The following is a 23,259-nucleotide window of genomic DNA, read 5'->3' as shown; positions in this document are numbered from 1 at the left end:
TAAACCTCGATACTCTCGGTGTGTTTTCTGAGAAAGGGTATGGAGGTACAATCATCTCAAGTATTCTTACTCTCTTCAGTAGAGGGCTTATCGGCCTCTTTGTCCACCACTGCAGAAGATCTCCTCGATTGTGAGTGATGGGGTGCCTCATGAGCCACAGGTGAGCCGGTTCCGGTATCTGTTAGTTGTTTCTCTTGTGCATGTTAGATAAAAGTAAACTGCCAAGTTTTTATGTTACGCTTACCTAGTTCTCGGATGCGATTACGAAGCATCTGGTTTTCACGGTTGAGCATCTGAGTCTCGGCCTGGTAAAACGCACTCTCATCCCGGCCGCCTAGGACCCAGTCCTCACTGTTTCCACCTATGGACGTTGAGCGAAGTCTCGGAGAAGCGCCGCTACGGCTGGGAGTTCTCGAGCGTCGGGCTAGGTCGAACGAGCTGCGAGGGTGACGATGGCTGTTGGAGCGAGAGCCCGAGTCACCGGTGGGAACATGAGGGATAGACACATGAGAGCTCGAGGCGTGGGGAGTTCCATGGCCTGGTCGCTCGGCGATGACGCTACTGTCGTCTACGGCTGAGCCTTGGTTTTGGTTGTTTGGGTTGGCAGCTTGGAGTCGCTGAAGTTCTAGTTGTTGCTGTCGGATCATGTGCAAGAGGCGATTCTACAGATAAATAGTTAGTCGCCTGTCATGATCATGAAGAGCATGGTGTCGTACCACTTGACCTTCCTGTTCAGCCTCTATAACTTGATGTATCTCGCCCAGACTAGGGGTTCTGTGGTGACGAGGATCGCTTGTATGAGGCGATGCAGAAATAGGTTGTGGACTAGCGGTTGGAAGTCCAGATTGTTCGTTAGCCATCCCGCTTGATGATGGGACGACGGGATCGTTGAGTTGCGAGTTCATTGGGAGGTTTTGCCCTTGGCCGGGTTGAGGTGCTGTTGGAGTTTGGGAGATGAAGTTGCTAGAAGGTCAAGACCCTGAGTTGGGAATGCCAGAGTTTATTGTTCTGGTTTTGGTAGGTAGAATAGATGTTGGGAAGGTCTTGGTGTTAGTATCGGTGTCCGGCATTCATGGTAGCTTGCAGCTTGTAGCGATATGAAAGCTGAACGTGGGGAGCTAGCTACCTTACCTTAGTGGGTGATTCGCTGCGGGGATGCTTGCGTTTGAGGTTACGCATGTTTGTTACTTGCATTATACCTTAGTGGTTTAGATCATTAACCAAGGTAATTCATACTAAGAATCATGGAACAAGAAAGAATTGAAAAGTTTCTTATTACTTTTTTTTAACTATATGAAAGATAAGCCCGTCTTTACACTCCCAGCTCAAGATTATAGTATAGCAGAGCCAAGATGGCTGCCTTCTTTAATCTCATATATATTCCCCTATAGGTAAAGTCCAATATAGATTGAATAATAATTTATGTGCACTTAGAGTAGCTGTAGTATGTGTTTACCTTCATCTCCTTCATAAAGTAGAAGACATTGGTCACAACAGCTGGGCTTACAAGAATATAAGTACCTGACAGGTGGACAGTACCATCAAGTTTCAACAACACTATCAAAGAGAAGATCACCAGTTCTGATGGAGGGGAGAATAAGAAGACATCGCTATGATGTTAAATGTATGTATATAGTTTCCTATTTACAGTTCTTATTAACATCTCTTTATTTCTACCTTGTCTTATCTTTAATGTCTCCAAGAGGTTGGCAAATGACACTAGCGAGATATCCACTTCTTTTATCGATAAGAATTTGCGATCAAATTTTGGCGGGCATTTTTTGTACGTCTCTCGCAAGCCTCGATACAATCCATATCCATCCACCACATCCCTCTTAAACAAATACCCAACTTTCTCAATCAATCATGGGTCGCGAACTCCAAAAGAAGAAGGCTAGATCAGGCCGTCAGCCCGTTAGACAGCTCAACAGATCCAAGAAGATTCTTAACCCCCGAGGCAACGATGCTATTGCGAAGAGCTGGTCCGTTCCATCAATCTTTGCATCATTAGAATAAAGCCGAAACTAACGCAGAAACTTCTAGGAACAAGAAGGAGACCCTCTCACAGAACTATCGTCGGCTCGGTCTTGTAGCTCGTCTCAAGGCCCCCGCCGGTGGAACAGAGAAGAAGCTCAGCGCAACCACAACCAGCGCCTACGCCAACGACCCCTTCGCCATCGCCACGATTGAAAACGCCGTCGTTTCTGAAGCGCGTGTGGAGCGCGACGCCGACGGCAAGATCATTCGCATCATCGGATCCGCCAAGCCTAACCCTCTCAACGATCCCCTCAACGACCTTGATGAGGGCAGCGACGCCGAGGACAAGCCTGCTGAGGAGTGGGGCGGTATCGCGGACAACGCCGACGAGGAGGAGATGACAGACGTTGTCAAGCAGCTTCTCGAGCAGTCCAATCAACCTGATCTGCCCAAGAAGAGACACCAGAGTGCTCGCGAGATTGAGTGGTTGGAGAAGCTGGTCGCCAAGTACGGCGATGATACTGGTGCCATGTCTAGGGATCGCAAGTTGAACCCCATGCAGCAGACATCGGCAAACATTGCCAAGCGACTTCGCAAGATGGAGAAGGAGAACAAAGAGTAGAGAAAGAGATTAGACGGCACTTTTCAAAAGAAGGGGGGGTTTCGAGGAAAGCTTAAAAGGCTGAATCGCTTTATCATCAAGTACGGAGCATCAAAATTGGCTTAGAACAGAAGGCGTTGGGAGTTGGTCTCGAACATCTTGGGGAAAAAATGCAAGACGTCGTATATAGGATCCTCATTTACATGACTGAACTTTCTATACTGTCAAAAATGTACAGGATAACAACAAGCACACGTATGTGCCTTGAATGTATTGTGTACGTAGTGCCCAACTTCATATATGCAAACAGAGGCAATTCCTCACGTGCCCCCCCTGTTTCTTTCTGCGCAATTCATGACATGACGCCGTTAAACGCCTCTACTCCATAGAGGCGTTCGTTATCCACCATAGAAAAATGTCGAGCCGCATTCCAGACGCAGACGTCTCCCAGGCTATTTCCACACCAAGCAAAATAAACACCATTGCATAAAAACAAAGAAGCCAATCTATATCCTTTATTTCATTTACATGCCTTTCAAAAATTTACTGTCCCCTGTCGTAGTTGGCGGCGGGGAACTGGACGGGCATATCCTCGTATGGGTGGCCGCCTGTAGGGTTGGCGTAGCTGGCTGGCATAGAGGGAGGGGCACCGCCGTGGTACTGGGTGTCGTTGTCGAAGAGGGTGTTGTTTCGTGGGGGGAGGGCACCAAAGCGATCGGGATCATCGTCATCGGCGCTGTAGGGGTTGGCATCGCCGTAGCGAGAGTTGCTGTTGTAGCTGCTGTTGTTGTAGCCACCTCCGTAAGAGCTGCCTGCGGGCTCCTGGTCGTCCATGTCAACTCGCTCGTAAGCCTCGTCGCCGTGAGGAGCCATGGAGAAAGCAGCCTTGTCGGGGTCAATGTTGTCGCCGCCCATCTGGCGGTTATCGTAACCGGGCAGGACGTTGTTGTTATTGTAGTAGTTGAGAGTGTAGAGCGAGACAAAGGTCGAGCCACCAAAGAGGATACTGCCGAGCAAGTTAGCGATAGCCTCAATCAACACAGAGTTGATCAACATACGTTACAAGAACACCACAGCCGACAACACCCTTGCTGATGCTGCAGGCAGTGCCGCACTGGCCGGCGGCGTTGTAAGAAGCCTGAGTAGCAAAGGCAGACAGCCACATGATGGTGAAAGCAGCATCAACAGCAAGCATGGCATGCGGTTGGGCGAAGCGACGAGTGCGGCCCCATCGGGGGGTCATGATCAGGAAGATCCACGCTGGTACTGAAAGGAAACACTGGATTTCATCGTTAGTTGGCCACGATACATGATGAATCGGTCGGTGTATGTTGACTAACCACTCCGAACGCCCAACCATTCTTGCCCGTGACCTCAGCATCCTTTGCATTGAAGACGCCGATTTGCAAACACCATGCGACGAGGGAGAGAATGATCTGAAAAGAGTGAAGACCCAGTTTCAAGTTGGGGACGATATCGGGATCAATGTTGAACCGCATGACTGAAGACTGATATGAGTGCCGTGTAGATGAAGATGCGAATGCGAATGCAAATGCAAAGCAGAGGAGAGTTGGAAACTGTTGGGCGAGTCAAGTAGCGAGTAGGCTGCGAGTTGTATGGGATGTGTCTTGTTGGCTTTTCAGCTGAAATCGCAAGGGCTTGTTTCGTCACAGGTATATCGGTTAAAGGGTTCCGCCGTGTCGTCTATGGTTTTTTGGAGGGAGGAGATGGGACTCGCTAGATCGGACCAGATGAGGGTAAGGATGAAAAATACAACAGAACAAAGAGAGTTATCGTCAATAGAAATGTTGTTTTGTTGTTGTTGATTGAGGAAAAGACGTTGGCGTTAGACGTTAGGTTGGGTTGGGTCTGGGTCTTGGTCTGGGTCTCGATTAAGTTCAATGGTCCTTGGAAACCCTGACGAAACAGGTTCCCTGGCCAGCGAGAGCCACCATCTATCCCACTGTCGGTGACCATGACGCTCGCTGGAACAAGCTGGAGAAAAGCCAAGCATAGGCGGGGCCCACAGTGAACCTCACTGGGTTGGATTGGTTAGCGCTTGTCTACGCGTTGCTAGTTGCAACAGCAGGGCTGCCCGGGCTGTCTCTGTGTGGCTGTGGCTTGTCCATGTCCATGATTCAGGATAGGTCACTACCTAAATACTCTAAAGTCTCCCGTCTCTAGTTGTATCTAAACGCCATAGTCACTGTCTAGTTGGAACTGTCAGCGCTAGTTCAGGGGTGTCATGCCCCCTAAATCACCTCTATCTGGCCATGTCGAAGAGGGAGTGCCTTGCAATGAGTCTGTCTGCCCTGGCTTGTCTGGGGCTTGCTATGCCACAGCTGCGCCACGGGCAAAGAGTTTAGCTTAGGGGACCAATCCGAGACTGTTGACCAATGACAAGACATGAGATGCGAATTATATCTAAATTTATGCTTCTTCGCTTCAGCTGAGAGACTTGTCGCGGGACGTTTTATGTCATTCCCGTTGAAGTAAGAATCTCGTCTCTCACTTTTCATTTCTTATTTCTCCAAAACTCGACAACTCTTGTAATTATTCCGACACCATTCGCATTTTCTGCATTTTACATGATAATCATCTGAATAGCCACGATGATTACGCATCTTTATTGTTTTTCTCGGATGGTACGGGTTGCTGTGCCACGGATGACGTTGCACTGAGACTTGTAGTGCATTAGTTCCCTTTTTAAAGATATCCCATCGTAGAGAGAGGATCAAATGAAGAGAATTAACAAACGACTGAAGCTGTCATTAATAAATTCATGCTTAAACGCCAATTAAACGCCAGGGGCTATAGCGGATACTGGGGTCCCGAACTAATCCCCTCTGAAACTGTCATTCAAACAAGGGTCTGTTCCTGTCATCATTTACTGTGAATAGCTTCAAAGGACGAATGACTTTGTTATGTGTCGGGTTACTAAGCACCCGTCGTAAACTCGGTCTGGGAGTTTTATAGCAACTCAACTCACCACATTATTTAGGATTCACCATACCTGACAAACACCACTATACTCCAAAACGTAAAAAATTCTTCTACAAAAACTTTTGATCATGTTATTTATTTCTTACTATCTACACAGTCTTATTATTATGATGCCCTCCTAAAACCTCATCCGGATATCCGTGTGGTATTTCCCATTCCGACCCCAAGAATCATGTTCTGTCTCAGTGATACTCGGCCGTGATAATCGTAACTGACAAAGAAAACGCTTCCCAAAGTGAACAAATGTTACAACGCCAGCGCTGAATGCATTCCTGTAAAGTACCATCCATTCCACTCCTTTTTTCTCTCTTTGATATTCTTACATTAGCAGCGCTATAGGCACAAGCAGAGCCATGGCAATTCTAGCTGGTGGCTTTCTACCCATAGCGGCTCCATCAGCGTCCCGTGAAGGAGCTGTATCCCTCATCTTGGCGTAGCTTTTGATGTCCTTGGATAAACCGCCAGGGCTCTTTGGTTCAGAGTCGGAATCGGAGTCGCTTCCAAGACTAAACCCGGCAAAGTTGGAGGAGCTGGCTGCTTGACCCTGATACTCGATGGCCTTGTGCTCGAGAATAGTGTTCTCCAGACGTGCAGTCTTGGGGCCGTCAGCGACTTTAGTGCGTAGCGTCGAAGGAGACTCGAATGAGCTATCAGCTGTTGGTGTTGCTGTTGGTACGCTTTCTTGATAAGGTGAACCGCCGCGAGGATAAGTCATAGTTGCAGTGATGGGTTCATCTCCGCAGTTGTTGCATGTCTCGACGCCAGAAGTGAAGCCGTATGGGATAGCAGTCGGCGTAGCATCTGCTGGCATAGCCGACATGCCCCGATATACTTCCTTGACCGAGTAAGGAAGTTGTGCGATGCCTGTTGGAGCAAAGACATCTAGTGTTGTTGTATACGTGTTGGTATATACACAATCTGTGCAGTCGCAGTCTTGACACTCAGGCATCTCGACAGTGTAATAGTTGTCTTGGCCTTGAGTAGGTACCGCGGGGCCGAAGCTTGACTGTGTAGTACTGAAGCATTCTGTCATTGTGCGGGTTGTATAAGTATATCGCTGAGCCAAGCACAAAGTGCTGAACAGCAGTGTGATGGTGATGTGTTTCATTATAAGAGAGTGAAGAGGATTTGGACAAATGAAAGTCAGTAAGACAAAACGAGATTCATCTGAGACAGGATCTACGATGGATATCTATATGCAGACCCATTCAAGTTCCTGGAGGCGACATAACGAATCAACGTTTCGAGGGTCCTTACAGATGGTACCTTGCATACAACTCTATCTTGGATCTCGCAGCCATATCCGGGCTCTAAGTTTTCATCTTGGTTGGCTCATCACATCTCATCATGGCCATCTTCCTGGGATAAAGATCAGGGTCGGCCGCCTCACTACCCGACTGCTTGACAACCACTACGCATGTTTTTACTGTAGGTTCGTCACGATCGACGGATTTGGTGCCTATCTCAGCCAACAGGCAGGCCTCAAACCTCCGTTCCAGGCAGGTCTTCTGGTGACTGTGTTACAAAGCAGAACCTTATGAAGCCATCTTTACGTATCAGACATCCCCAATCGCATGCCGGAGCCTAGAGTATGACCGCTTTTGATGTTCATGTTGTAACTGAAAGCTCTCGGATGTCTCTCCGGATGATCACTATTAGGTAACTCGCCCAGACTCTCTTGGGCTCCCGTACTGTAACGGGTTGTAGATCAGCTCTATTGTTGGATAGAGGCATTCTTTAGTGAAGCCACATCCTGGCAAGGAACTCAAAATCTACGAGTGAAGGGACAGCTTGCCTGTCTATATCCGTAAGTGAAAGTGTGTGGCGCCTGGCAAGATGCCAAAGCGGAAGCTAAACAAGTGCTGGACAAAAACAGGGCACCCGTTTGTTGGCCATAGCTTCTATTGCCCGTCCCAATCTGCGACAGACTGAACTAAACTAAAAGCATTGATTAAGCAAGAATTTTAACAGGTTCAAACGGTCCCTCATCAGACAAGATGCCCATATCACTTTTCCATGTCCTGTGGCAGGGAGGCTTGATTCTCCCGATGCAGAAACGAGTGAGTATCCATACGGATTAGTCCAAAACGCCAATCATTATCACTTCACTGTGCCTCTACATAGGCCAAGACAAATATGATGTGAGGATCTCCAACGAACACGACCTGGACGGCCTGATTTACAAGATCAGCATATCAGGGACCAACACTCATCTCCAAGTCAGCGTCTAGACTCAACGGATGCTGTAATCATGCCACTCTGCCCTACTCTAAAGGAAATAGCAGACGTTACAAGACCGTCGTCTGTGCTTCGCACCACGCCGCGATTTACTTGACTATTCCGGCCTGGTCTCTTTTCTGCCTCACTGTTATCTACTGGCGTGCAGTAGGAAAGCTAATCTCTGCACAAGAGGGTGCAAATAATAGCTAATCAAAGATTCTATTCACAAATAGCATAGACTGTTCTAGTAATTTTGTCTCTGAACAATCTGGACTCCCGAGCTTTTGTGACGGAAAGAGGCACAATAGACTTTACAACAAGCGAGAACAGAGCCTCCTTCGCGGTGAAAGCGTCCGGGTGGCGTTGAAGAAAAAAGCCATGATACAAATGTCTCAGACCTTGAACACGATCTAGGCCCTGGGACTAGTGAGCCATGCCATGGGAGTTGACACAATAATTCAACATTCACGTACTCACTCTTAGGAGTGCATTAATATTACCATCTTTCAGACCCTCAGCCCTCTTCAATATGTCCCCTTTCGTTACCTAAAGTAGATAGCATGCCTCAACTAAATCTGTTAGCTAGACAACCGCTGCAGCTCTTTAACGCCTTGTCGGCCGCCTATGTCGAGATTCCCTGCGATGTGGCTGATCGATAAATTACCTCCGGTCGAAAATGTCCGCAAGCTATCGAGGGAGCTTGGACAGCCGTTTGTAGTGTAATGATGTATCTAGATACTGTAATGTATGATGTCTGGAGCAGATCAACAGTTGAGATCCAAGCCGAAGATGCAATAATGATCATATGGCTGGAGAAATTGGTGTACACCAGCTCAGTGATTTCATCTATTATGATACCAATGTCGATCTCTTGCTCTACTGGAAGCCTGTGTAACACAGGTAGACGACCTTTCCCAACCCAAGAAGAATCAACCGTTTTGAGACATTAACTTTGTCACTTTCGGCGATCATTCCTTCCAGCCATTTGCTTTGTGATATATCTCAAAAGGCGAAAGGGGAAGATCTCTGACGACAAGTAAGATTTCGCCTGACAGCCCACGTTTCATTGTAATTATTCAACAACAAGTATAAGACACATGCATTCCAGTGTTCCATAACTAGGAAAGAAGTCGGATGGGGGCCTTTCCTCAGTGTAGGGGAAAGCTTGACTCTAAAGCCATAGGAAAGGAAAGGCCCATTATATGCATGATGCCAGTTGAGATCAAGTTTTCAGATTATCTATTCATGCCCTCCTAAACTACAATCTAGAGGTGCCCAAGATCATCGTGCAGAATGTATGCTGTATGCTTTCAATGTGTGTTGCTAAAATGAGGCAAAATTGCTTTCAAGTCCATACGTCTTCCATAATTCAGGTTCACAGCCCTAGGTCAACTTTTCATACGCTCGTTTGCCCAGATTATGTGCCTACCTTGGAAAAGACCTTTGGTAAAATTATTCAGTTTCCATGCCATCTTTCCAATAGCTTCTCATCTTTGCCGAGCAAATCACCGTCTCGCAATAGTCGAGTGCAGCGTATGTTGCTTCATGAGTGATACACAAATCAGACCCAAGATTGAAAACGCCAACAGTGTCAGCCAAACACCCCTGAAAGCATCCACAAAAGAGCTAACAACTCCATCATACCATCCCTCGGGGAGATGCTTAATCTCATCAAGATCATCTCTGATACGGCGAATCTCATCTGCGGCGCCAGGCTGGTCACCGAACCTCTCCCAAAGTCGTGCCTTGAGAATATTTTGATAAACAGCCGACCCGATGGTGATTCCAACAGTACTACCGAGACTGCGTGCTAGATCTAAGGATTTGTTAGCAATATTAAACACCACCGTGTGCATGAACAACTTACAGGTTGCAGACGTGATAACAGCTTGTTGAGAGTGATCCACCGCTGCGATACATGCCAGTAGAGTTGTCGTGAGTGTGGCACCGTACCCGGAACCGATCAAAAAGAAAGAAACACCCATCAGCCACTTGGGGCTATACTGATTCTGGACGGTAAGAACCACCACGCCTGCGATGAGTACGAGTAAACCTGCTACTCCAAGCCTGGTGTACCTTCCAGTCTTCTTCATGATGAAGCCAGAGAAGAGGGAACCGATCGAGATACCGATTGGGGATGGTAAGATCTGAACACCAGACTGCGTGGCGCTGCTACCAAGAACTTGAAGGTAAAGCGGAACGTAGAAGAGGGCCCCCATGACTGCCATGGTGCAAGCCAAGTTGCAAAGACAGGCATTCAGGACAGTTCGGTCGAGAAGAAGCTTTACAGGAATGATTGGCTGGCGGGCCTTGCTCTCCCAGAATAAGAATAACCCAAATGTGATGACAGCCAGAGGAATTGTGGTCAAGGGAAGAGGGTGCGTCCACGGAACAATATTGCCGCCCGAGTTCAGACCCAAGAGCAGCAACACCAGAAACGAGCATGTCAGGAACGCCCCGACAAAGTCTATACGGGCGAGGAATGATTTGTCCGACTGCTTGGGAGGGATCTTGACCAAGAAATGAACGGCCACGGCAGAGACGAGCACAGGCGGTACCTGAATCAAGAATGCAAGTCTCCAACCTTGGGAGGTGTGATCATTGATTAAACCACCAAAGACACCACCAAGCATTGCTCCGGAACCATAGCAGATATTACCGAGACCTTGAACAATTCCTCTCTTGCGTAGAGGAACCAAATCCGAGCCCAAGAACGTGGAGATGCTCATCAAACCACCACCACCGATGCCTGCAACGACACGCCCAATAATCATGGTAGTCTGGCTATGTGCGAGACCACAAATGAGGTTACCAGCTGCGAAAAAGATGTTGCTGAAAACGAGACCCGGTCCTCGGCCGAAGATATCCGTTAACCGGCCTGAGATAGGCTGGCACGCGGCATTGGAGATGAGATAAGCTGTCGCAAGCCACGACAAAAGGCTCAGAGATTGAAACTCGCTCGAGATGGGCCCTGAAAGAGTTGCGATAATGGTGGAATCGACAGCACCCAGGAAGACGCCTATCCAGGCAGTGCCAAAGATGAGAATGAGCTTTGCAGTCGGTACCTCATCAGCAACAACAGTTGTCTCCTCTTCTTGACCTGCTGGAAGACCCTGATTTGGGTCATCCCCTTGAGCCTCACTTGCTGGCTCAGCATCTGAGTTTTGACCTTGGCCATTTGCCTTGAGCAAGGGAGTTCGCTCATCACTCAGCGGAGCGACACCGTTTTCGGCCACGGCAGAAGCCGCACTGCCGCTCGCGGTTTCTCGCATATCGACTCTTATCAATAGAGTGAAATAAAATGGCGAGGAATCTGAGAAAAAGATATTTGACAGCGAGGCAAGACTATATTATGGGTAAGAATTATGTGAGATTGATGTAGCGCAAAGTGAGGTCTAGTCAATGATATCGAGATAAATGCCATTGGCTTCTGTCCCCAACCACCTTCCGTCATGGTTTAAGAAGGGGATAAGACATAGCACGCAAGGGACAGACGGGAACGAACCAATAGCATCCATCATCTGGGGTCGTTAGTCTGGTGCCACCTTGAACCGACAACGGAGCTTACAAAGGATCCATCATATCTTGTCCTCTTCACAAAACATTGAGGCAACACCATCATGGTTAGGTAACATGATTCATCACACATGTGCTCATGGAAAGGCAACATGCTGCCTGGTGGCCTTGCTCGCCGTTCCTCATGATTGTTCCGTTTTGGGTCCAAGTCATTTCCCAGAGTAGCAATAGCAAGTCTTTCATGATCATTCTTCATTCAATTTTTTTTTTTTCATTCATTTAATATGCTCATAATTTTTATAGGCATGACCAAGTCCAGACAGTAGATTCGCTGCGTGAATCCATCTGTCGAGCCAATAGGGTTGGTTCCCTTTGCCATTAAATGCAACGCTATGCAAACTCATACCTTTCCATATAAGTGGCTCTTCGCCAATTGGAGCAGAAATTAACGGGTTCAATCTTCCATCATGCATCATAGTGACATCTCAATCTCCATGATGTCCTTGATACCCTCCTTAATGCCCTTGGCCTGCTCGGGTGTGAGACGGGGAAGGGGTCGTCGAGGGTGTCCACCATAACCGTAATAACTTTGGATAGCGGACTTGGTGCCAGCGATGGCAGCCTTGGTCAGCACCCAATCGCCCTTGGAGAGCTTCTTCTGGAGAGCTTGAGCCTCGTCCTTCTTGCCCTTAACGTAAAGGTCCCAGACCTTGACGCAGGTCTTGGGCATGACGTTGGCACCACCAGCAATAATACCGCTGCCACCACTAACAAGAGTCTGAACGGTGAAATCGGCGATGCCGCCGAAAGCAAGGTAGCCGGAGCCCTCTTGGAAGGGTGTCTTGGCATCGGAAGCGAGAGCGACTCGAGTGAGCTTACCAGTGCTTCCGCAGGTGAACTTTGTGCCGATAATGTTGGGGTGCTGGCCGAGCTTGATGAGGAGATCGCTGTCCATGTCAAGACCGGCGACAGCACCGGGGTAGTTGTAGAGGATAATGGGGATGGGGCTCGCGTTGGCAAGGTCGATGAAGTAGTTGTAGACAGCGTCCTCGCTCATCTGAGCCTTGTAGTAAGAAGGAGGGAGAACAAGAGTGGCAGCAGCGCCAACCTCGGCGGCCATCTTGCACAGCTCAACGGTACCCTTGACGCTACCCTCTGTGGCTCCGAGGACAACAGGAATTGATTGGAAGCCGGCCTCGTCCAACGCCTCTCGTGTAGCCTTGGTAACGGCAATCTTCTCCTCGCGGGTGCAGTGAACGGCCTCGCCATTAGAGCCCATAGCAACAAGGCCAGCTAGACCAGCCTCACCTAGTCTCACAGCATGCTTCTTGATGACGGGAATGTCGAGCTCCTCAGTCTCGGGATCGAAAAAGGTCATAACGGGAGCGTAGATTCCGGTAGGAAGCGTGTTGGGTGTGGCCGCGTGACCATTCTGGCCATTGGTGGCACCGTTGGAAGTAGTCATGATGAAAAGTGTGGGATGATTGGGGATGTAAACTGGTAAGACGACTCACGAGGGGATGAGAGGCGACAGAGGGACGTGAAAGAAACAAGATACAGACGACAGCAAAACGAAAAGACCGGAGCTTAAAAGAAACAAAAGAGGGACTTTATAACTTATGGTACCTAGCGTAGGAAGCTCAAGGTATCATGTCGAACCGACAAGTGCATTTTCGGCAGCCAGTCCCAATCCCAGTTTGGGGGTGGATTCGCTTCGGGAAGTCAAGTGCTCCAAGACCAACGTGGGTATTGGATCGGCGTCCCCCAATTGGAAGAATGCGGTCCAAGTCTGGGGTCAAGAGGACCACAAAATTCTTTAATGGTGGTACGCTACTCCGTATGTAAGGTGGACATTGTCTGAAGTGAAGTATCAGGTTGAAAGATAAGACATCAGTCGTGATGGCATCAAGCCTCAACGTCGTAGCCAAGAACAAGAGTCAGCAAGTCAAGTTCGCAAGGAGAATCATGTCGGAATCGGCGGGTTCCTACTATGATCGGTTGACATCTTGGCTGCTGGGTGGTTTGTTTGCTACCTGGAGCGACAACGGCAGTTCAGGTCGGTTCCTTGACGATTAGTTACCATTCGGTAGAGACGTTTAACGGGAACTCCAGGCTTCTGGATGCATCCTTTTCTAGGATTAAGCACCCAGCATAAACCCTTAACCATTGATCTAGCTAAGTTTGGTGTAAGGAGCCGGCTGGACGGGAAGGGCGGTGGAAAGAGAGGCTCATCAACAACAAAATATTGGATCGCTTAGGCTCCATGTTGGACATCCCGTGCTGATGGTTATTAGCCGGTCGAGAGTCACCCCTTTGAGCTTTGAGCTTTGAGCTGACCTACATGGTGCAGCATGTGAGGCAAAGTGCATGGCTGAAAAACAGGCGAGTCCGAAACGAATAAGCCTAGGTACCTGGAAGTCTGGCCTGCGCCTGAGCCGGGCGTGTGAGTTGTTTGAGTGCGTGTAATGGTGATGTTGTTGTCGATGGGGGGTAATTTTCATTATGCACTGTTCTGTAGGTATTGTATGGGCTCTTTCTGGGATGAGTGAGCGGAGAATTATTGGTACTGGTACCCCCAAAGTGGCAGGATCACTATCACTGCAATGAGATGTTGGGTTGCACAGAAGTGGCAGTCATGACACTCGAAATTGATTTCTCCGCGAGAGACAGGATTGTAATTTTACTTCCCAATATATTGATACTCAATTAAACTACATAGTATAGATCAACCAGGTGTGTCTGCACAGCACAGCCAATGCCCTTGTTACTCAAGCCACCCATTGACTTACAAGCAAGCGGTCATAAGCCGGTTGTTGTTATAGCGGCGTGGGGGTGGGGGAACCGGATCCGACCCCGCCATTTTACCCCTCATTTGATTCTCTTAACTAACCTAAGTAATCCACTGATTGCTCCGAGTTTATAGTGGTGATCCATGCTTTGGGGGTGGTTCTTGTCTGCTCTCGACTCTTGTATTCAATGCAAAAGGTCGCTGCTATTCATTACCCGCGGGGAGAATCGTCTTCCCGTGGCCTTTATACAGTGTTTCAATATGTGCCCACTGAGGTTAGCCTCGGATATCCGGCAGCTGTTATGATCAGTAATAAAAAGCTCTTATGGGGATTATTTCTCCAAAGTCCCCCGCCCTCGTACCGTAGACTCCATAGACCATAGGTACCTAGTATACCTAGTCCACAACAACAAATCACTAATACATTACCATTTCTTGCCATCTCGCCTTTCTAAGCAGTTAGACCAATGAATCTAGATCATCTCCCCCATATTCATTTACCATGTTTCGTTTCCCCACAGTCACATGAGCTCTTCAGTACTTATCATGACTCCATAAGAACGCTTTCCATCCCAAGCTCGAGATTGGGGGGTTTCAAGGCGGGGACTCTTTTTTCCTCCAATCGTAGACGGAGAGAACCCCGAACTGTCCCCCAGATTCAATAGCCAAGCTCAATGTAGCTTGCGGAGACATGAGCGAGCAATTCATAAGAGAGCTCATGATTGCACTCTAGACATCTTCTCTTGACCAGCTCAGACCTTGAATCGACTTGCGCATTCTTCCATTAACTAGTCTGGAAGTCTTTTTATACCCTCATACTCTGTCTTTCGTCTCATCATAGCTTCTTTCTTCCCCGCGTTGCCCCTCATCGCATTCACAATGGATCCTTTGAACGTCTTGATGGTAAGTTCAGCCTAAAGACACCAACCAGATTTCCAATTAGCTAACACCTTACTCTCAGATTGGTACTGGAGAGTACACCACCGGTTTCGTCGGTGGCGGTGCCTCTGGTTCAGACAAAAAGGTTGGCGTTGTTGGTCTGAGTCTCTTTGATTTGCGCCGTCGCGAAAAGGTCAACAAGTTGGGCATGGTCGGTGTCAATGGCAAGAAGTTCCCTGCTATCCGTACGTACTCTATCAAAGCAACACTCCTTCACTCACTAACACTTCCAGGTGAACATCTCGACAAAAACATTCAACAAGTCTACAACGACCTCGACACCTCCTTCGACTCCTTCCCAGCCAACGACAAGGTCGATCCCGATGCCTACAAGTCCGCCATTGACGCCCTCAGCCCAGGCGATGCCATCACAATCTTCACCCCTGACCCTACTCACTTCCCCATCGCAAAGTACGCCATTGAGCGAGGCATCCATGTCATGATCACAAAGCCCGCCGTCAAGGTCCTCGAAGAACACCAACAGCTCGTCGACCTCGCTCAGAAGAAGGGCGTCTATGTTTACGTCGAGCACCACAAGCGCTACGATCCTGCCTACGCTGATGCTCGCGCAAAGGCTCAGAAGCTTGGCGACTTCAACTACTTCTACAGCTACATGTCTCAGCCCAAGTCACAGCTTGAGACCTTCAAGGCTTGGGCTGGTAAGGAGTCTGATATCTCATACTACCTTAACAGCCACCACATCGATATCAACGACTCAATGGTTCAGGAGCGCGGATACGTCCCCGTGAGCGTCAATGCCTCTTCCTCCAAGGGTGTTGCCGTTGAACTCGGCTGCGATCCTTGCACCGAGGACACAATCTCTCTGCTCGTCACCTGGAACAAGCAGGGCGAGCCCAGCAAGCGCGCCGTTGGTGTCTACACTGCTTCGTGGACCGCACCTCAAAAGGCTGGTGTCCACTCCAACCAATACTTCCACTACCTCGCCGCCAACGGTGAGATCCGCGTCGACCAGGCCAAGAGAGGTTATGATGTCGCTGATGACTCCGTCGGTCAAATGATGTGGTACAACCCCTTCTACATGAAGTACGCCCCGGATGAGGATGGAAACTTTGCCGGTCAGACCGGTTACGGTTATATTTCCATTGAGAAGTTTGTCGATGGCTGCCGCGCTGTGAACTCGGGCAAGCTCAAGCCCGAGGACCTCGATGCCAAGCCTCTCCCCACACTCAAGAACACCATTGCTACAACGGCGATTCTTGAGGCCGGTCGAAGGAGTATCGATGAGAACAGGGAGATTAAGATTGTCATTGAGGATGGCAAGTGGAGATTGGAGTAATCGACTGAAGCAAGAGACGGGAGGGGTGAATACCATATGCTGCATGTAAATATGTCTGACGGGTTACGACCAAAAGTAATGATGAAGCCTTTTTTTGTTTACACTTATCAAATGTTCTCATGGGAAGTGAAAGTGAATATACTGTGTTTAATGCGGGGTGGATAAGCCATGCGGGCTGTTAACTCTGTCGCTCCACCAAAAACTAAACACCCATATCAACCTTTCCAAGATCTAAACGCGTTCATTTTTCCACCACCAAATCACTTATATATTCGATTAATTCTATAACTACAAAACACCCGCTATGCCCGACCCACACTTCTCAGACCTCATCCTCCCCCAAAATGAACAACCCTCCATGTCTCAGCTTATGGCCTCTCTCAAACGCACAACACTCACAATCCACAACCGTCTAACCAGTATTCAAACCGACGCAGAATTCGTAGACCGCGTATCCCATTCGTATGCACCACGTCCACTTGTCGCCAATGAGCGTTGTGGTAGCTGGTATATTCCTCCTGGGCGGAAAGGCGCGAGTGCGTATTTTAAGAGTACTGATGGTCACGAGAGAGCGTGGAAGTTTAGCACGAGAAGACTGAATTTGCATTTGGTTGAAATCATTGAGAAGAACGATGGGTACGTGTGAGGATAATGTAGGCATTCATATCTAGAGTGAGAAGTTAATTGTTGATAGTATCATAATCGTCGATTCCACTCGTCGTGGCAAGCGTAGGTCCTTTGTCGAACCATATTCACATGAATACTGACTTATACAGGAATGCCTGATGCCCTATCTTCCACAATCCCCATCTGGTGCACTGTTCTCAACCTCGCCATTCTCCCCTCACACCCTTTCTCATCCAAATTGTACCTCCCAGCTCATCTTCCCGCAACAACTCACTCACAAATATCCGCACTCATCCCCGGATTCGTCGCATCATTGAAAGCTCTCAATCTCAACCTTCCAACATGCCTCACTAAGCCACTGCGTCCATTCTGGGTAACTCCTGACTCTAGTCTTCCCTCACCAGAAGACACAGAGTCTATATTCGAGGATTTCCGGCCTGTGATATGCTGTACGGCTAGTCGTCGTGTGGTAGGCAGTGAGATGGACGAGGGCGGTTACATCCAGGGTGCAGCCGACGATACTGAAATGTGGGCGCATGGTCTTGAAGCGCCTTTGTTCTGGGACAACATCGATGAGCTTCTTGAAACACCAGAAGCAGAACTGCCGGATCTCATCTCTAAGCTAGTCGATGAGCAGGCGACTAGCAAGAAAGATGAAGGATCACAAATACAGATTGTGCCTCATATATCTGTATGCGCTTTGCCCCTCCCCACCATGCCCACCGAATGTCGCATGGCCATAACACAAGATACGACACCAAAGGATTCATGGTTGAAGTCCAAAACATACATGCAAGCTGGCCTTGGGAAAAGCAAGTTGGCAAGTCGAAATCTTCGCACTGCACTACCTGATATCTGCGATTTTGCCGCCAAATATCTTGCCGAGGTTGAGAAACCTGATGAACAACGAATTGCTGTGGCATGCGAGTCTGGAAAGGACTTGTCAGTTGGCGTGGCTCTTGCGATATCATGTTATCTATTCGACGACAAAGGGAAGTTGAGGGATTCGACAAAAAATGTCTCTTTTACAAAGACATTGATTAAGTCGAGGTTGGGTCTCATCATGACGGCCTACCCTGGGGCGAATCCTAGTCGTGCTACATTGCAGAGTGTCAATAGCTTCTTAATGGATTGGCGGAAGTAGTAGGCGCATTGTGCATGAATTTCTGATCAATTTGTTGAGAATATCCAACAACACGTTACAACAGAACTCGATCATGACAAGTACTATGTTGCATGGGACTGAAATGAGAGCATGCCTTGGATTGGTCACCCATGTCTCATGATATGTAAACGCCAAGTATATTCATCAAAATTGTATTAGTTAGACAGGTCTATGTTATCCTGTACACCCCTTTCGCTATATGATCGACATTCATAATATTTGGGTATTCCTCAAAGCAGATTGTCATAACAACAAACTCTTCTTTTATCTAAACCTCACCAGCCTCAATCTTTTGCAGGGCAGTGGGGAACTCGGACCAGTCACGCATGATGACAACAGCACCGGCGTCTCTCAAAGTCTGTTCCATCTCGGCCTGCTTATCCTCAGCATAAGGACCGACGTAACCGATGACCTTGATTCCAGCACGGGTACCACTGAGAGTACCGCTCTTGCTGTCCTCAATGGCAACTGCCTCCTCAGCCTTCTTGCCGAGCTTGTCTAGAGCGTGGAGGTAAATGGCGGGGTCAGGCTTGCTGGTAGGCTTCTCGAGACTTGTGGCAGCAGAGAAGACAACGTCGCCAGGGAAGTACTTGTCTTGGCCAACCTTTTCGATGGAAGCACGAACTCGTCGAAGGGCTGAGGAAGAGACAACGGACATTGTGTACTTTCCGGAAGCAGCAAGCTTCTCGAGCTGCTCATCGACACCAACGCAAGGCCTCAGGGCCTCCTTGAGCTTGGCGATGACGGCGTCTTCCTCCTTTCGGACGTAGGTCTCGAGGTCCTCGGGGGAGATGTCGATGTTGTAGCTCTTTTGGAGGGTGGTGAGCATGCCACGGAAGTTTTGGCCGACGAACTCCTTGATGAGAGTCTCGCCAGTGAATCGCATGTCAACCTGGCGAGACTCGCAGATCTCGTTAATGAGACCAGCGCAAGCCTCGAAGGCGAGCTCCTCAGAGAGGACGAGGGTGTTGTCGCAGTCGAACAGGAGGGTGTTGATCTAGAGTCACATGTCAGCTAAGTGCTTGAGATGCACATGCAGGTTATACAGAACACACCTCAGGCATTTTGGCGGATAGTAGTTGTGATACTTTTAGAGAATGAGTAGACGTAAGCTCTGGAAGGAATTGGGCTTATTAAATAGGGAAGCAAGATAGAATGTCGTGGAAAGACGGTGGAGCGAGAGGTGGTGAGGGAAGAAGACGAGAGTGATGGAGCAAGTGTGGGGGAACGGAGGTTTTATGGAGGAGCTGTCTTTCCTTGATTGAAGATAGGAGGGAACCCAGAGGGTGACGGAAAAGCTCATGGTACTGCAGCAAGCTGTAATTGGAACATGCAAGTGTAACGGGGCTTCTACTAAGTCAAGACTACGGGGGTTGCCCGGGCTGGGTTCCATTGATGGGATGTTGCTCTTGAATGTGCATCAGCCATCCAGCGTGTAAGACTGAGTACTAGACAGGGTGGTTGAGAAACCCCGCGGGCATGGGGAACAACAGAAGTATCATGATGATGATGGGTCATGAATGATGGTCAGGCATATAATAATAGCGTGCTTGTATATGAATATCAAGACCCAGCAAAATCCATAAATACATATACTACCGATATAATGCTGATGCTATTCGATCAAGTGCAACGATTGGAATACGTGCAAGTCAGACAAAACCCCTCGCGATCCCGAATCGAATCGAATGAATAAACAAATGAACGAATAAAATGCCCCTCCCCCTCCATCCAAGCTAAGAACCGCCAAGTGTCGTCATCGCTGCACTTTGAATCCCTGTTAAGCAAGACGCTAAGAGAGGGGGACCCATTTTCTTCCCTTACTCTTTGTTCCTACCGGCCCGCATCAGCGATGTTATTCTTTGAGCCTCTAGTCTAACAAGCTTGAGTAGCATGGACCAGGGTTGTTTCAAAGCAATGGGTTGGCTGGCTTGGACAAGAAAACCTCTCATCGAAGCCTCTGAGTACCATACATTAGCACAGGACATCCCATCCAGACAACATACCTTGCTGCAGTGACGGAGAATTCGAACCGACCACCCGTTTAATGTGCATATGCTGTAGTCATCACAAGTCTGCATGCAAACAGTAACTCGGCAACGGTGGACCCCAAAAACATCCTCGTCATATTTGGCTTGAGGGATTTGCATCAGTCCATCCATATTGAACCAGGTCATGGCATCGCAATCACATCAACACCAACCAAAACGAACATAAAGAACCAATTCGTCAAATCTTTAAACCTGCCTCAGTATTAGACAGCTATATAAGACATAATTGCTACTAATTAAACAACCATCAAATGGATATCAAATTCCACATGCTAATCAACTCCCTTTCATCCACATATAACTTTGTATTCTCGGACCAGGTCCATCGATCAGACATCCACTCTTTTCATTATTCGTAAAGTCCCCAACGCCAAAACACCAATCATGTGTAATGCAACCGAATCCTGATGTTGCTGGCTTCAATCGATTTCCAGCACACGTCTTAGTATCCGGACAGAATTGCAAATGGGTTCGTCTGCAGTGAGCCTCTATAGGATCTCCCTCAGCTTCTGCTTCTGGTCTGCAGTTAAACTTGATGGGAAGTTGATCTTGTACTTGACAACAAAGTCGCCTCGCTGGCCTGGTTTCTTCGAAATCGGCATGCCCAGACCGGGATAACGCTCCTCGCCGTTGGGCTGGGTGGGGCCTCCCTTCTCTAGGTTCAGCTGTCGACCATCGATCGTGGTCACTGTTCTTCGCCATCCAGTTAGGGCCTCCTTGAGGTCAAGGGTGACGGTGTGGACGAGGTCGTTGTCCTCGCGCTTATAGAGAGGGTGTTCCTTCTATAAAATTGTCAGTCATCGAATTATACCTAGGATTGGCATGAATTTGTGCTTACCTCTTCGACGATGAAGTGAAGATCTTGGCGACCTCCCTCTACTTGATCACCGACTCCGTTGAACTTGATCTTGGAGCCCTTCTTCAGACCAGGCTTGATGGGGACTTCGAGAATTTGGTCGGTCTGCACCCGCTTCTGAGTAGAATCATCAAACGTCTTACGCTTGATCTTCATCTTCTTGGTAACACCATTGAACAACTCCTCGAGAGTCAGAGGTAGAGGTCGCTCGACGGTTGTAACCTCGGGTGTCGTTTCCCTGGCTCGTCCCTCAAAACCTGATCGCGTGCGTGAAGCACGGCTGCGAGGACCTCCGCCGAACCCACCAAACACGCCTGCCATGTCATCGTCATCAACGCCGCCATGCATACCACCGGCTCCGTTACGCATGAACTCGGCAAAGATTTCTTCAGGGTTGCTGAAACCAAAGCCAGCACCGCCGCCACCGGTGTTAAAGTGGAAAGTCCGGGTGCCTCCACCAGGCATACCGCCTTCGAAGTTGAATCCGCCAGGCATACCTCCAGCGGCAAAGGGGTTGCCGCCGGCACCAGCACCGCTTTCGGGTTGAGCGGTACCACCACGTAGGAGGAATTCGAGACCATATTGATCATAAATCTTGCGCTTTTCGGGGTCGGAAAGAATCTCGTATGCTTGCGAGCATTCTTTGAACTTTTCAGCCGCATCGGGGCTGTTCTTGTTCTTGTCTGGATGCCATTTCAAGGCTGCTTTCCTGCAGAATAATGGTGGTTAGTTACTGCCGTTTAGAGATGGCGTGAATTCGAACTGCGCAAAGGGCGACTTTTGCGACGACAAGTTGCTTCATACTTGTCGAGCCACCCATGTATTCGGAGGCGGTGGCATGATAAGAAGTTGTATTTACTTACTTGTATCCCTTTTTGATCTCGTCCTGAGAAGACTCAGGCTTGACATTTAGGGTATCGTAGAGCTTTGTCTCCTTGACCATTGTGGTTTGTGGTCAATGTTGTGCTCTTGAGAGTGTGTATGCGATATGGTTCAAATGTGGTTGAGTTGAAGTGTGAGCGGTGGGAGAGGAGTAGAAGCTAGAATGAGAAGTAGGTAGGTAGTAGGCAGTTTATTGCTTCTTTTTACAAAAGCAAACGAAAAGTGAAAGGGTAGGTTTGTGAATTAAAGTAAGGTGGTTAAAGAGAGGAGGGGTCGTGTTGGTTGCAAGAGTGAGTTTACAAAAGGTGAGGAGGATTAAGTCTACTAAGTTATTGACACTGATGCTTCAAAGCTACGCCATGCGACCGTAAGATGGTTAGGTGATGGAATTTAGAGAAGCCACCGCTGGGAAATACTGGGGCCATGGGACCTTGTGGAAGCTTCCAAGGGAAAGCGGCAGCAGGCCATGGATACCTGGGCCTTGATATGGAATGGACGATGGCTGGCTGGGGGTGGGGTGACGTCGAGTCGATCGATTTCCATTCAGAATAAAGAAAGATGTGCATGTAATTACATCAGTGACTTTTTTGTTTTGTCCGGAACTGCAAGTAAATGTTCCCTTCCAAGATCAACTGTTGGATTATTCAGACCTGTCAAAACTCAATTCCTGCAATATGCACATCTAAAACTCTGTCGGTCATGCTCTGCGGTAGTCTCATGTCGGGCTCAACCCAACCTATCGATGATACCTGAACATACTCGCAGGGTAAAGTGGCCTATGACGATACCTAGCCGTGGTGGAGATAGCGCCCCAGACGCCTGAAATCCAGTCCAAGACATTCGTCTCCGAAGCTCAAGATGGTTCCTGGAAGCTTGAGCGGGTCTTGGAGACACTCGAATCTTGGCCTACTGCTACGATCTTTCCCATTGCGATACTTTACTTATCGTTTACATGCTCTGTGATACCTTGCACATATCTGTTATGACCCCAAGTCTGTATAGAAGTCTTGACGGCCCGCTTGCCCCCACTGGAGCTGCAGCTATTCCTGTCAACCCCAGCTTGCTCGTTGTCGAAGCTTCTAGAACCTTCTAAGCTATCGTTAAGCTACATAGTACGGTTGGGCTCTGCACGGGATAAGTGCGTCGGCAAGTTGCATCCCTGATATGTATCAAGCCTCGAATACCCTAGCACCTACCTAGGTAGGTAGGTATCGTAGAACTGTAGTCTTTGATAAATAATCTAGACAACTTACTATTGACCTTCAGTAACATATCATTGTTACAATAAATCCGAATGCACTACTTGTGCATACGCAGTACCTATGTCCAATGGATGT

At 48.5% G+C, this 23,259-nt stretch overlaps 10 protein-coding genes across 10 annotated transcripts; 3 read left to right on the top strand and 7 right to left on the bottom strand.

Moving 5' to 3' along the window:
- Positions 1–56: 56 nt before the first annotated feature.
- Positions 57–905, bottom strand: FSST1_011254 (uncharacterized protein; the record flags this gene model as incomplete). Its single annotated transcript, XM_083234368.1, has 3 exons — positions 57–193; positions 245–662; positions 717–905. The coding sequence occupies 3 exons, from the start codon at positions 903–905 to the stop codon at positions 57–59; spliced, it is 744 nt and encodes a 247-aa protein (XP_083080950.1).
- Positions 906–1,866: 961 nt separating this feature from the next.
- Positions 1,867–2,599, top strand: FSST1_011253 (ribosome biogenesis protein Nop16; the record flags this gene model as incomplete). The annotated part of the gene is made up of 2 exons (XM_083234367.1): positions 1,867–1,982; positions 2,044–2,599. 2 exons carry the CDS (start codon positions 1,867–1,869, stop codon positions 2,597–2,599), a joined length of 672 nt encoding a protein of 223 aa, XP_083080949.1.
- Positions 2,600–3,121: 522 nt separating this feature from the next.
- On the bottom strand, positions 3,122–4,077 carry FSST1_011252 (MARVEL domain-containing protein; the record flags this gene model as incomplete). The annotated part of the gene is made up of 3 exons (XM_083234365.1): positions 3,122–3,584; positions 3,637–3,857; positions 3,919–4,077. 3 exons carry the CDS (start codon positions 4,075–4,077, stop codon positions 3,122–3,124), a joined length of 843 nt encoding a protein of 280 aa, XP_083080948.1.
- A 1,823-nt stretch (positions 4,078–5,900) lies between these two features.
- FSST1_011251 (uncharacterized protein) lies at positions 5,901–6,614 on the bottom strand (the record flags this gene model as incomplete). Its single annotated transcript, XM_083234364.1, has 1 exon — positions 5,901–6,614. One exon carries the CDS (start codon positions 6,612–6,614, stop codon positions 5,901–5,903), a length of 714 nt encoding a protein of 237 aa, XP_083080947.1.
- A 2,692-nt stretch (positions 6,615–9,306) lies between these two features.
- FSST1_011250 (major facilitator superfamily domain-containing protein) lies at positions 9,307–11,073 on the bottom strand (the record flags this gene model as incomplete). Its single annotated transcript, XM_083234363.1, has 2 exons — positions 9,307–9,617; positions 9,669–11,073. 2 exons carry the CDS (start codon positions 11,071–11,073, stop codon positions 9,307–9,309), a joined length of 1,716 nt encoding a protein of 571 aa, XP_083080946.1.
- Positions 11,074–11,789: 716 nt separating this feature from the next.
- On the bottom strand, positions 11,790–12,782 carry FSST1_011249 (dihydrodipicolinate synthase family protein; the record flags this gene model as incomplete). The annotated part of the gene is made up of 1 exon (XM_083234362.1): positions 11,790–12,782. One exon carries the CDS (start codon positions 12,780–12,782, stop codon positions 11,790–11,792), a length of 993 nt encoding a protein of 330 aa, XP_083080945.1.
- A 2,202-nt stretch (positions 12,783–14,984) lies between these two features.
- Positions 14,985–16,341, top strand: FSST1_011248 (Gfo/Idh/MocA family protein; the record flags this gene model as incomplete). Its single annotated transcript, XM_083234361.1, has 3 exons — positions 14,985–15,008; positions 15,067–15,229; positions 15,278–16,341. 3 exons carry the CDS (start codon positions 14,985–14,987, stop codon positions 16,339–16,341), a joined length of 1,251 nt encoding a protein of 416 aa, XP_083080944.1.
- Positions 16,342–16,645: 304 nt separating this feature from the next.
- Positions 16,646–18,112, top strand: FSST1_011247 (tRNA A64-2'-O-ribosylphosphate transferase; the record flags this gene model as incomplete). Its single annotated transcript, XM_083234360.1, has 3 exons — positions 16,646–16,977; positions 17,036–17,070; positions 17,118–18,112. The coding sequence occupies 3 exons, from the start codon at positions 16,646–16,648 to the stop codon at positions 18,110–18,112; spliced, it is 1,362 nt and encodes a 453-aa protein (XP_083080943.1).
- A 289-nt stretch (positions 18,113–18,401) lies between these two features.
- On the bottom strand, positions 18,402–19,197 carry FSST1_011246 (HAD-like domain-containing protein; the record flags this gene model as incomplete). Its single annotated transcript, XM_083234359.1, has 2 exons — positions 18,402–19,130; positions 19,189–19,197. The coding sequence occupies 2 exons, from the start codon at positions 19,195–19,197 to the stop codon at positions 18,402–18,404; spliced, it is 738 nt and encodes a 245-aa protein (XP_083080942.1).
- A 1,475-nt stretch (positions 19,198–20,672) lies between these two features.
- FSST1_011245 (uncharacterized protein) lies at positions 20,673–21,983 on the bottom strand (the record flags this gene model as incomplete). Its single annotated transcript, XM_083234358.1, has 3 exons — positions 20,673–20,966; positions 21,023–21,749; positions 21,904–21,983. The coding sequence occupies 3 exons, from the start codon at positions 21,981–21,983 to the stop codon at positions 20,673–20,675; spliced, it is 1,101 nt and encodes a 366-aa protein (XP_083080941.1).
- Positions 21,984–23,259: the final 1,276 nt, after the last annotated feature.

The sequence above is a fragment of the Fusarium sambucinum genome, chromosome III (assembly GCF_050947815.1).
Source record: "Fusarium sambucinum isolate potato_lamoka chromosome III, whole genome shotgun sequence".
Lineage (NCBI taxonomy): Eukaryota > Fungi > Ascomycota > Sordariomycetes > Hypocreales > Nectriaceae > Fusarium > Fusarium sambucinum.
This window is presented reverse-complemented; position numbering and strand designations above follow the sequence as displayed.